General features: G+C 48.5%; 1 protein-coding gene and 1 long non-coding RNA gene across 7 annotated transcripts in view; one reads left to right on the forward strand and one right to left on the reverse strand.

Annotated features, from left to right (window-relative positions):
• The window catches only part of LOC122704751, a 30202-nt gene extending 24100 nt beyond the window's left edge, over positions 1 to 6102 (reverse strand). The window contains exons 1-2 of the long non-coding RNA XR_006343922.1: positions 5748 to 6102; positions 4225 to 4473 (exon numbers count right to left, since the gene is read on the reverse strand). This is a non-coding gene — a long non-coding RNA (uncharacterized LOC122704751). The remainder of the gene's footprint in view (positions 1 to 4224; positions 4474 to 5747) is intronic.
• Positions 1 to 10461, forward strand: part of CELF6 (CUGBP Elav-like family member 6) — a 29457-nt gene extending 18996 nt beyond the window's left edge. For 3 of the 6 annotated variants that reach the window (XM_043919683.1, XM_043919686.1, XM_043919687.1), the window contains 10 exons: positions 5281 to 5409; positions 5512 to 5591; positions 5752 to 5895; positions 6013 to 6145; positions 6244 to 6390; positions 6604 to 6666; positions 6922 to 7002; positions 7089 to 7232; positions 7873 to 8027; positions 8845 to 10461. In XM_043919683.1, coding sequence (XP_043775618.1) covers positions 5281 to 5409; positions 5512 to 5591; positions 5752 to 5895; positions 6013 to 6145; positions 6244 to 6390; positions 6604 to 6666; positions 6922 to 7002; positions 7089 to 7232; positions 7873 to 8000 — 1049 coding nt within the window. In that variant the 3' untranslated portion in view covers positions 8001 to 8027; positions 8845 to 10461. Of the gene's footprint in view, positions 1 to 5280; positions 5410 to 5511; positions 5592 to 5751; positions 5896 to 6012; positions 6146 to 6243; positions 6391 to 6603; positions 6696 to 6921; positions 7003 to 7088; positions 7233 to 7872; positions 8028 to 8844 lie in introns of those variants that run through there. The other 3 variants (XM_043919685.1, XM_043919684.1, XR_006343921.1) reach the window with 3 other exon arrangements.
• The last annotated feature ends 1869 nt before the right edge of the window (positions 10462 to 12330 follow it).

Raw genomic sequence — 12330 nt, forward strand, 5'->3', positions numbered from 1 at the left:
TTTTTAATTTTTTGAGGAATTGGCACATTGTTTTCCATAATGGCTGTACCATTTTACATTAGTGCACATATGTAAACAATAGTGCATGAAGGTCCCAATTTCTCCACATCCTTGCCAACATGTATCTTCTTCCTTTTCTTTCTTTTTTTAAATAACAGTTATCCTAATGGGTGTGAGTTGATACCTCATTGTGGTTTTGATTTGCACTTTCCTAACTGTTAGTGGTGTTGGGCATCTTTTCACATACTTGCTAGCCATTGTATATCTTCTTTGAAGAAATGTCTATTCAGATCTTTTGCTCATTTTTTTAAAATTGAATTATTTTGTTATCATTGAATCATGGGAACTCTTTGTAAATTCTGGATCTTAAACTCTTATCAGATATATGGTTTGCAAATATTTTCTCCCATTCTGTAGGTTGCTTCTTCACCCTGTGTCTTTTGATGCAGAGTAGTTTAAAATTTGAGATAGTCCAAAACTTCTATTCTTGCTTTTGTTGCCTGTGCTTTTGGTGTCATATTCAAGAAATCATTGCCAAATGCAAGGTCATGAAGGTTTCCCCCTGTTTCTTCCAGGAGCTTTATTGTTTTAGCCTTTATGTTCATCTCTTTGATTCATTTTCATTTAATTTTTGTATACAGTGCAAGATAAGGGTCCAACTTCATTCCTTTATATGTAGATGTCCAGTTTTCTCAGCACCATTTGTTGAAAAGACTGGAACTCTAGTCAAAAATCATTTGACCACATATGTGAGGGCTTATTTCTGACCTCTCTATTCCTCTCCACTGGTCTAAATGTCTCTCTTTATGCCAGTACCATACTTTGATTACTGTAGTTTTGTAATGAGTTTTGAAATCAGGTATTCTGAGACTTCCAACATTCTTTTTCCTCCCAAGATTATTTGGCTATTCATGGTATTTTGAGATTCCATATAAATTTTAGGATCGATTTTTCCATTTCTTAAAAAAAATGCCATAGGATTTTTGATAGGGATTGCACTAAATCTGCAGATTGTTTTGGGTAATACTTACATCTAACAATATCAATTATCGAACAAAAGATATCCTCCAATTTTCTTCAGTTTGTGCCTTCCCAATTTCCTTCAGCAGTGTTTTATAGTTTTCAGGGTACGAGTTCTTTGGCATCTTTGTTTAAATTTATTCCTAAGTATTTTATTTGTTTTGATGCTAAGTGGAATCGTTTTCTTAATTTTGTTTTCAGATTGCTCATTGCTAGTGTATAGAAGCACAAGTGATTGTAAAAAAAATTTTATTTATTTTTGGCTGTCTTCACTGCTGCCCAGGCTATTCTCTAGTTGCAGTGAACGGGGGCTACCCTCTAGTCGTGGTGTGTGGGTTTCTCACTGCAGTGGCTTCGCTTGTTGCAGAGCACAGGCTCTAGGGTGTGTGGGCTTCAGCAGTTTCGGCACATCGGCTCAGTAGTTGCAGCTCCTGGGTTCTACAACACAGGCTCAGTAGTTGTGGAGCAGTTGGGGCGCATGGGCTTAGTTGCTCCGTGGCATGTGGGATCTTCCCGGACAAGGGAAGAACTTGTGTTTCCTGCACTGGCATGCATATTCTTCACCACTGAGCCACCAGGGAAGCCCTGATTATTTTTATGATTTTTTTATAATGGAACTTTGCTGAATTTGTTTCTTAGTTCTAACAATTTTCTTTTGGAATTAATGCTCTCCCTGATACTCATTAGATCTGATCAGAAGACTGTTTCCCCTGGATATTTCCTTCACTCATTTCCTAGTCTTCCTTGGCTAGGTCATTATGCTGCAGTCATTACTAAGAACATCAGGGCATCAAAGGCTGCCATCAGCAGGATCTCCTGAGTTGGTAGTTGGATGGAAAGTTGGACTGGTAATTTTAGGATGCATTTGGTGGTTGGTACCCCAATGTTGAAACTTTGTCCCTGCACTGTTTCTACAATCATGATATCTCACCAAAATGGAAGTGAGTGGCTGGCTGTGAGGGGCCTAGAAGCCAGAAACTTGGGCACCTCAAGAATTCCTTTGGGCCAACTTGAGGCAGAGCCTTCTTTCTAGAGCAGTGTCTTGATATCCTCCCTGAAGAATACAGAGGGACTGACTCTAACTCTGGGCTTTCAACCCCATCATTTGCTACATTAGAATCACTGTATGACCAGCTGCACAAGGGAGCTTTATGGAGATGAAACTCTAGGGTCTGAACAACTTGGTTTGATTCAAAAAAGCATTGATAGAAAAGCAAGGAGCACACATTGGTTGCATCATGAAAAGGCAGTTATACTATTCAACTGTGTCTCTTTCCAACTATGTCTCAACTCCACACTGATGCTATCTTCTAATTCCGTCCACTCTAGGAAAGTTAAGCCTCCCTGTCCAATATTTCCATCTTTCTACAGATCTGCCCACCACTCATGGAATGCTTTTATTCAGACATTTCCTACCTACCTCTTATAGAATCCTCTTTTTTACCAAACTGGTATAGTTCAACCTAGAGGGTACTGAATTTTCTGGGCTAAGTCCTGTCATCACCTTCTCTCCGGGAGCATGCCTCAGCCCTCAAATCTTCAGGGATGTGCATTTGGGGGCTACTCTCAGGGGGTCAGCCTGTAATTCTCTTTGAACAGATCTCTTAAGAAACTTACCCCACCATTTCCAGATCATCTGATGCTAACACACACTGTGACCCAGATCATCCTCCTCTCAACACCATCAAGGTTCCTATAAAGGGGCAAAGAGGACACTAGGATTTAAGGTGATACCTGTGCAATGAGCAGCACAGAGACCAGCCCATGGCCCAAACTCATTTCAATTTCAAATTCTGTACAGCCCAGTAGCTCAGAACCACAGGATCAGTGCCCTGTCATGGAAATGGAAATTTTTAATTTGGGATACTCTCATTGGAAAAGAAGGATCAGAGAATTTCATGGTCTTTGACATGAGTTCTAACTGACCACCATCATCAGAAAAGAGCAACAGGAGGAAGAGCAGATGGGATTGGACCACTGTCCATACAAACCTCTTTTCTGTCCTGGGGGCGCTTTCTCAGCCATGACATCTTTCTTCCTACCTAGGGCTACCTGGATGCTGTTTCATGAGGCATGACAGCTTACCTGGGTGCTATCATCATCTTGCAGATGCTACCCAATGTCACAACTGCACTGCAAGTTAGGACATTATGAAGCCCTGGGACTCTGAAGACCCCAGGATCTTCTCCAGCTCCTCCTGGGCCTCTTGTAGATGCATGGGCATACTTTAGTTTCATAGTTCAGAACAATAACAATCTCAGAGGGTTTGATTCCTTGACCAAATAGGGCCTGTCTTCCAATGTCAAGGCAAAACCACCATCAGATTAGTCAACAGAATCAAGAAAGACCATTCCTGTCTTCTCAGGTTACTGAACAGAATGATCTCTGATCCCTCTTCATATACCATGTGGAATTGTATGTTCTGTCTTAAAAGATAGTGGTTTACAAAGGACTTTCCTTGGAGCCCTTTCTAGGGATAACCAAGGGAAAATGACGCAAGAGAAACTCCAGCCCTCCTCCCTTTTTTCTGGCTTTACTCCAAACAGTTCTACTTTTCTCTTGTATTTTGAGCTTCATCCTGATCTTTTTGTTAGAATGATGGATTTCACAGCTTTTTAAAAAGGTTAGGAAATCAGTGATCCATTCCAAGGGCACTCTTCTGTGGCTAACACACCCAGGAGTGAAGTACACCCACTGGTTTGTATTCTTACCACAGAAGGTTGGTACCTCCACTTGAATTCTGGCCACAAGTACATTATCTATCCCTTCCCCATCAGGATTTCTGGGCAGTAACCCTCTGGACAGAGGGAAGGGTTCTGCTGAAACATGTTGTGTCCCATATAAACTGCAGCCCTTGCCTTTCAAACAGACACAGCATTGACAGGCAGATGACAGATACCATGGCATTCAGGGCCGCCTCGGCTGAACCCCACACCATCCAGATGAATATGGACACACACATAATATCTTTGTTGGAGATTCCCCACGCTTCAGCCTACACCCTTCATCAGCCTTGTTTCCTCTGCACTCAGGATCCAAGGATCCCAACAGCCTAGCCAAACTGGTCAGAGAGAAAAGGAGTTTGGGATGGATTTTCTTGGGCTCCAGGATCTCAAAGGTGGAGCCTGAAGCCATATTTCCACCCAGTCCTTCTCTTCCAACTTGTATCACCCTGATGAAGCCCCCTCTCAAATTCAGACTTACCCTGGTGCAAAAATGAGAGGGGCTTTGCCAGCAGGACCTGTGAGCTGGACTCCTGGATGGTGCTCTTGCTGGATGTGCATCTGAGTCCTGCCAGCTCCAGTTCTGCAGCTTTCTTCAAGGGCACAGACCCAGCCTACAGCCCCTCTCCTGGCATCTCTATCACTCCCATAGGAAGCAGGGACACAGAGGAGGATTCTCAGGTAGCTATTGGATCTGCAGGCAGAAATTGTTCTCCCACAGCACGAACACCTGGGGAGAGATCAAGGCAGGAAAACAGGAAGTCAGGGAGGAGGCAGCAGGGCTCAGGGAGGGCCTCGTGGGCTCAGTGAGAAGTAAGGGAGGTAAGGAAAGGGGTCATGGGTTCAGGAAGTGTAGTGGGGGAAATGCCAATGTTGGAGGATTAGGAACCCAAGCTTCCCTTCCTCTTTAGGCCTTTGGGAGGGGCACCCAGGTTGAGTTTGGAGCTGGCGGTGGGGGTTCATCACTCCAGTGCTCAAGAGTCTGGGGATGCAGCAGTACAATGAGACAACTGTTTCTGTGCTGTTTTTTTGTTTTGTTTTTTGATCCAGAATTTTCCTTGATTCCAGTCATTGCCAGCAGGCTTCTCCTTAGGGTGTACTTATCTTCTCCAGACCCAGTATGCATACTAGGACTCCTCTAGGACTCCCTCCTTTAATAGGGCTGAAATGGTCCAAAACAGCATTTCCCAAACTCTAACAGCATAAAGGGCAAACATAAAATGATGCATGTAGGACTTTATCCAACCAAGAACTATGGACTGACTCACTTCCCACAAGAGCAGCCATGAGTCGGAGTTTTTCCAGGATTCGAGTTTTCCTTATGGAAATCCCAAGTTCCTTTCCTTCAGATCCATCTGAAGGTCATCCTGCCCCTCAAAGAATCCCAACCTTGTGGGCCCAATGAGTAGGGCCTTCTCATTTCCTCCTCTTCTTCCCAGAGCTAGGCCGTGGTTAGCTCCCTTCCTAGGCGCCTCTGTTCCTCTGCAGAGTCCAAGAGGACTTAGGGTTCCCAGGTGACTTCCGGATTTGTCCCCAGAGGACCGAAAGCTGTTTGTGGGTATGCTGGGCAAGCAGCAGGGTGAGGAGGACGTCAGACGCCTATTCCAGCCCTTCGGCCACATCGAGGAGTGCACCGTCTTGCGGAGCCCTGATGGCACTAGTAAAGGTGACTTGAGCTGACCCCTGGATTTCCTGATGACCCCTGCCTCACTCTGGACCACAGGACCCTTTGGCCTCTGTGACCTGAGCCACCTCTATCCTGCCCCAGGCTGTGCCTTTGTGAAGTTCGGGAGTCAAGGGGAAGCTCAGGCAGCCATCCAGAGTCTGCACGGCAGCCGGACAATGGCGGTGAGGGCGGGCGCTGGGGCCAGGGCGAGGCCAGTGGGGTGGGGACTGGCTGCTTCTCCCCACAAACCCGGAGAAACGGCCTAATGATGAGCAAGGCACTGGGCCCAGAGCTGGAGCTGGGGGTTAGGCCGGTCCTTACAGCCTCCTCTGTCTTACCCAGGGCGCCTCGTCTAGCCTCGTGGTCAAGCTGGCAGACACGGACCGCGAGCGCGCACTGCGGCGGATGCAGCAAATGGCCGGCCAGCTGGGTGCCTTCCACCCGGCGCCGCTGCCGCTCGGGGCCTGCGGAGCCTATACCACCGCGGTAGGTGCCTGGTCCTGGAGTACACCCGGCGCAGCGAGTGAGCCAGGCGGGGGCTAGGGAGCCCGAACAGCTGCCCGCCACTGGGTCTTCCACACTTGCCCTTCTTCCCTCCCAAAGATCCTGCAGCACCAGGCGGCCCTGCTGGCGGCGGCGCAGGGCCCGGGCCTCGGCCCAGTGGCGGCAGTGGCTGCCCAGATGCAGCACGTGGCGGCCTTCAGCCTGGTAGCAGCGCCGCTCTTGCCCGCGGCAGGTACTGCGCAAAGGGGGCGGGGCCGGGGCGGGGCTGGGGCCAGGGCGGAGCGAGCGTGGGGCGGTGACCTGACTTTCCCACCTCCTCGCCACCTGCAGCCAACTCCCCTCCTGGCGGTGGCCCGGGCACGCTTCCGGGTCTCCCGGCGCCCATCGGCGTCAATGGATTCGGTCCCCTGACTCCCCAGACCAACGGGCAACCAGGCTCGGACAGTCTCTACAATAACGGGCTCTCTCCTTACCCAGGTGGGCCCCCCACTCCGCCCAAATCTCCCCCCAAATGGAGTGGGGAGCGGGGAGTGGGGGCTGGGGGATGGTGGTGGCAAGGCCTGGCCTCCCTAAGAAGAGACTCCTCCTTCCTTCTGCCTCTCATCGCCTCCCTCCACACTCCCTGCATTCTCACCTGGCCCTGCCCGTCAGCCCACCTTCATTTTGGGCCTTGCGCCCCTCTCTTCCCAGCCCAGAGTCCCGGCGTGGCTGACCCCCTGCAGCAGGCCTACGCTGGGATGCACCACTACGCAGGTTTCACTTGGCGCTACGCGGCCTGGGAGGTTTGAAGGGCCCCAGAAAGTAACGGGGAGATTTGTGGGGGGGCGGGGTGGGGGGGAGGTTAGGCTCTGTTCTGAGGAGTCGACCCTCCATTCCCTCACCCTTGGACCCAGAACGACCTTTCTAGGGGTGGACCGGCTGAATTGGTCAAAAGTGGCCAGGCAGATGGGGTCCTGCTTGGGGGATGGCTCCTGGGGGGTCACTGCCCGCTCCCACCTCTGTCTCCAGCAGCCTATCCGTCGGCCTATGCCCCAGTGAGCACAACTTTTCCCCAGCAGCCTTCAGCCTTGCCCCAGCAGCAAAGAGAAGGTGAGGGACAGGGGTCTGGAGATCAGGGCCTGGTGGGGCTGGACTTAGGACTCCTCCCCTGAACCAGCCTGCCGCTGTTCCTCCAGGCCCGGAAGGCTGTAACCTCTTCATCTATCACCTGCCTCAGGAGTTTGGTGATGCAGAACTCATCCAGACATTCCTGCCCTTTGGAGCCGTTGTCTCTGCCAAAGTCTTTGTGGATCGTGCCACAAACCAGAGCAAGTGTTTTGGTGAGTTGAGCCCCATCCATGGACCTTTCCCTCTCCTAATTACAAGGCTCCCTACAAACCCTAAGTTTGCGCCTCCAGAAGTCAATGATTCCTAGAAACTGAGTGTATAGCACTCAGCAGGGTCCCAGACCAGGAACAAGTCTATATCGTTCACCTGGGACGGTCAGGTGTCTGGTAGATCTTCAGCCAGGTTGAAGGCTTCAGAATCTGGCCAGGGCAAGTGGATGAGGGGATGGTCTGGAGTCAGAGATCCCCTCCAACTGCAACTGCAATTCAGAGGATCAGCATGGGAGCTGTGGAGGGAGAGAGCTTTTTCCATGCCAGGAAAAAACAGAGAAACACCAGCCACCTAACACACGCACTCAGAATTACCTCCTGTCTTTCCAAGAATCACAGGAAACTCAGGCCACTTGACCACGTCTGTATGAGCCTGTGTCCGTGTGTGTGTGTGTGTCCGTGTGTGTGTGTGTGTGTGTGTGTGTGTGTGTGTGTGTGTGTGTGTGTGTGTGTGTGTGTGTGTACACGCACATGCAAACACTGAAGGGTGGAGGAGTATTTGATTGATGGAATTGGCCTAAGTGGGGTGAGGAGAAGAGGCTGGGCAGAGTTCCCAGCTAACCTCTCTGCACTTACCCTCCAGGGTTTGTTAGCTTTGACAATCCAACCAGTGCCCAGACAGCTATTCAGGCCATGAATGGCTTTCAGATTGGCATGAAGAGGCTCAAGGTTCAGCTGAAGAGGCCCAAGGATGCTAACCGGCCTTACTGATCTGCTCTTACTGACCAACCACAAAAGGTGAGTCCTTCGTGGACCCCAGGCAGATGCGTCCTGAGTGATAGAGGCACTCTCAGCTTTGCTAATCCTTTTGGGATGTTGAGGGCATCCACGTCTGAAAAAATCTGGGTGAGAAGAGCCAGGAGTTAGGAGGAATCCTCAGTTTGGGGCTGTTTTTTCCTTCCATATATGAACTGAGATAAACTTGACATCATTTCTTTCCCCATAGCCTGGGAGAGATGATTACAGTAAGATCCAATGAGCTTATTCCATGCCAGAGATAGTCATGGGGACCTGTGTAGGGAGGGCAGAGGGGTGGAGAGTGAGACTAGAAAAGTAGGTTTGTGTCAGCTCATGAAGGGTCTTAAAGACCACGAGTTCGGAATTTATCCTGAAGATAGTGGAGAATCACTGAAGAATTTAAGCAAAGGAAGGACAGGATGTCAGGGCTGGGATGAAGGCAGTGAACATGCAGATAAGCAGAGAAGCAAATGCCCTGAAGATTTACGGGGACTGGTGGCGATGGGGAGGAAGATGACAAGCTCTCTTAGATTTCTGGCAAGCCCAGCTGCCTGTGACTTTTAGAGATTTGCTGTCTCAGAAGGTTCACAAGACCCTCCTTCACTTGAACTATCCTCCCGGGAGCCCTCGGGAGGGGGTGCAGGGCCATGGTGATCTGCCCAGAATCTGGAGTCTGGCTCCAGGGGGGAAGCCTGAGGTCCAGCCACTCACCTGAGATGTCACGGATGGGGCAAGTTGTCTTGCTCTCCAGAGTGACATTTTTCTTTTTCTCCTTTCTCTCTCCTTATCAATTAATACCCAACATGGGAAACCGAAGAGTGAGAAGAAAGGAAAAGAGAAGCACATAATGCTTGAGCAGCCCTTCCTGAAGGAGCAGCCGCAGATGGAGGTGGACCCTAGGCCAACACCTGGGCTCAGGCCGCTTTAAGGATTGTTTTCACCAAGTGGGTTGTTCTGTGCCTGTGATGCAGAGCTCAGGCTGGCAAGGCAGCTGGGGCTGGCTGAGGAGTGACTGTCTAGGGAGGGGAACCAGCAGATGGCCTAGGGGGTGCCAAGGGCTTCTCCAAAAGGAAGCCCAGATCTACTTCTTTCAAAATCATATCATTCCTTAGAGTTTAGGGACCAAAGGACTATTGCTTTTTTAAGAATATATATATATATATATAAATTAAAACAAAGAAAAAAACAAAAAAAAAATCAAGAGAAACAAAAGAAACAGTATAGAGTCTAATAAAAGCTGCCTTTAAATATCCCTAGGAGACAGGGTGAAGAAGACCCTTGAAGGCCCCAGCCTAGGCAGAGGAAGGCTGTGGAAAGATTATTCTGTGTCTCATTCCCTCTTAACCTCCCAACCCCACCCCAACACCTTTTAAAATAACTAAGGACTTGAGGTCTATGCTCCTAAGCAGGTAACAAGAGAGTTATGGAAGGCAGTGAGCCCACAGCCCCCAAACTCAGAGAGCATCCTTGAACAAGCCTTGACAAGGAGCTCTGGCCTGCCCTGGTCCTTGCCACCCTTAAAGGCCTCTTAAGCCAGCAGGAGTGGGAACCTGCCTTTCCTTCTTGACAGCCTTTCCTGTGGAACCTCTGCTTCCCCAGTTAGGATGAAAGGGAGTTTGGACCACCCCAGTCTTTCCCTTCCCTGTCCAGATAGACAGAGGCCCTGCCTTGGGCTGAGCTGAGACACCTCCTGTTTCCCCTCACCTTGAGCCAGCCCCAGTGTCCCCTTGCTCCAGACCACCTTCCGTCTCTAAGTCTAAGTCTACCCACCTGTAAAGTAGATTCAGGATATATATAGAGGGCTGTGACAACAGACTTGGAAGATTTGCTTCTGTATATACTGCCATTGAGAGAAGGGGATAATTTTCAATATTGTAGAAGCTTCAGAATTTAGAGGTCCCTCTTTACCCAGGACCTGGGAGGGAAGTAGATGTTTTGCCAAAATACTTCTTCATTCCTTTAAAAACTACATCTTTCCTATGCAAGAGTGTCTCACATGTGCTTATCCGAGGTGCTTCTAGATGGTGAGCAGTGTTCAGCTTAGAAGTGGTGTGTGCTCTGTCTGTCTGTCTGTGTCTGTCTGTGTATCCAGTGGGTGCCATATAAAGCTGATCGATGGTGGTGCTTCCTGCCTGCTTCTGTGAGATGGGCAAAAGTTTCGGCTTAGAACACCATGACTCACCTTGCCTTGGTCAGCCTTTCCTGGCCCACAGGGCCTTGCACATACTGTTCCTAGGAGGATAATCTTTGCTCCACCCCACACACCTGGATCAGACTAGTCTGGGGCCCCAGCTGTGTGGTGGGCACTCTGGTCCCCAGATGTTACTGAGGCTGGAGGCCTCTAATCTGATGTCACATCAGACAATGAAGGACATGGCAGGGGGAGAGTTCCTCCTTCATAAGAGTTTCTAAGAAAATGTGTTCCCACCTGTTCCTTTGTCTTTGACTCGTTTTTGGAGGGAATGGGATTAAAACTAACATTACCAGATAAGGTGCCATATGTACCAATAAGTAACTTCCAGCTGAGAGAGGAGCTAGTGTCAAGGGTGTCTGTACACCAGCACAATACTAACACACAGACTAAGCACCCTGGACACAGATGGGAATATGTAACATCTGCACATACAAACAGCTATTCACATGGAGGCATGGAGGCCCCTCACTGCTGGGTGCTGAGCACTGTGTTAGGAGCTGGAGCACAGGCATGGTCTAAGCCAGTGCTCCCCAGCCTGTTCTGGCACCAGGGACTGGTTTCACGGAAGATAATTGTCCCACGGATGGAGGAGGGATGGTTTCGGGATGATCCAAGAGCATTACATTTATTGTGTACTTTATTTCTGTTATCATTACATCAACTTCACCTCAGATCATCAGGCATTAGATCCCAGAGGTTGGAGACCTCTGCTTTAGTTAAAAAAACTTGCTGATCCCTCTAAGCTCATGGAAGACTTATATAATGTCTAATGAGTTTAAACAACTATGTGTTTGTTTCTCTGTTGTGTGTGCATGTGTAAGTCCAAACACTTTCAGTTGCAAGTGTCAGAAACCCAACTCAAGCAAGCCAACAAGAAATTAGTTGGCTTACAAAACTGATAAATCAAAGGATGTACCTGCCTTTAGGTATGGCTGGATCTAGGCTGGATCTGGATTTAGGGGTTCAAATGATGATGTCTCCATCTCTTGACTCTGCTTCCTTCTATTTGGTGGCCTCACCAGTTCTAGCTCTAAAGACCTTGGGAGAACTTTGGCCAGAATAGACATGTGCCCACATCTAGGGTGGAAGAGTAAGCCACCATAATTGACTCACATAAGCTCACCAGGACTGTGTGGAAGGGTGAAATGGCTCTTCAGAAGAAAAGAAGATGGGCAGATAAGCAAGGTGCATCCACAATATTCCAAAATCCACCTATATACTCTTCTTGACAAACATACAGTGTCAAAAATATGTCTGCCTAACGATACAATATTCTTAGACCTAACAAAAAGCTGCACTCCCCCACTTCTCAATGGGAGGCAAAACCAAATCATGCCCAGTTGCTTCATTGAACCCTCAGTGCAGCGTCCCTTTGTGATGTGCAGTTGTTGATTAGGTCTGGATATAACGCCTTGTGATTTTGCAATCTATGGCTTAAAGATAAATGTAGCTACCTCTGCATAACCAATATGAAATAGTAGAGGTAAATAGGATAACCACTAAAAAGAAAAATTCAATTTGGACTAGAAGAGGAAACAATGGTCACTAATCCATAGCATATAGCAGATCCATCCTTCTGGACAGTGGAGTGAGTTTCTTGGTCGATGAAACTACTTACTCTAGGTCCTTTCTTACTGGAAAGTATCTTCTTTATCCATTGTCCTTTATGAACATCCTCAAGAAGATGCCCCTTCTGGAACTGAAGCATCCCTCCTCCCTTTGGACATGGTGCGTGTGTGTGCATGTTCAGTTGCTCAGTCGTGTCCTACACTTTTGTGACCCCATGGACTGTAGCCCACCAGGCTCCTCTGTCCATGGGATTTCCCAGGCAAGAACACGGGAGTGGGTTGTCATTTCCTCCTCCAGGGAATCTTCTTGACCCCAGGATTAAACCTGTGTCTCATGCATTGCAGGCAGATTTTTTTAACTGCTTGAGCCATCAGGACAGCCCCCTTTGGACATGGGTTTGGGCCTAAACATTGTCTTAGAGATTATGTCTTCCCAGATCCCTGACTGTCAAGTGAGAAGTCTCTGCACAATTCCTTTCAAACCGACTTGATTTGATTCCTGGTTGCTCTCTGTGAGCTAGTAACCATCATCAAGAATCTT

The sequence above is a fragment of the Cervus elaphus genome, chromosome 12 (genome assembly GCF_910594005.1).
Source record: "Cervus elaphus chromosome 12, mCerEla1.1, whole genome shotgun sequence".
Classification (NCBI taxonomy): domain Eukaryota; kingdom Metazoa; phylum Chordata; class Mammalia; order Artiodactyla; family Cervidae; genus Cervus; species Cervus elaphus.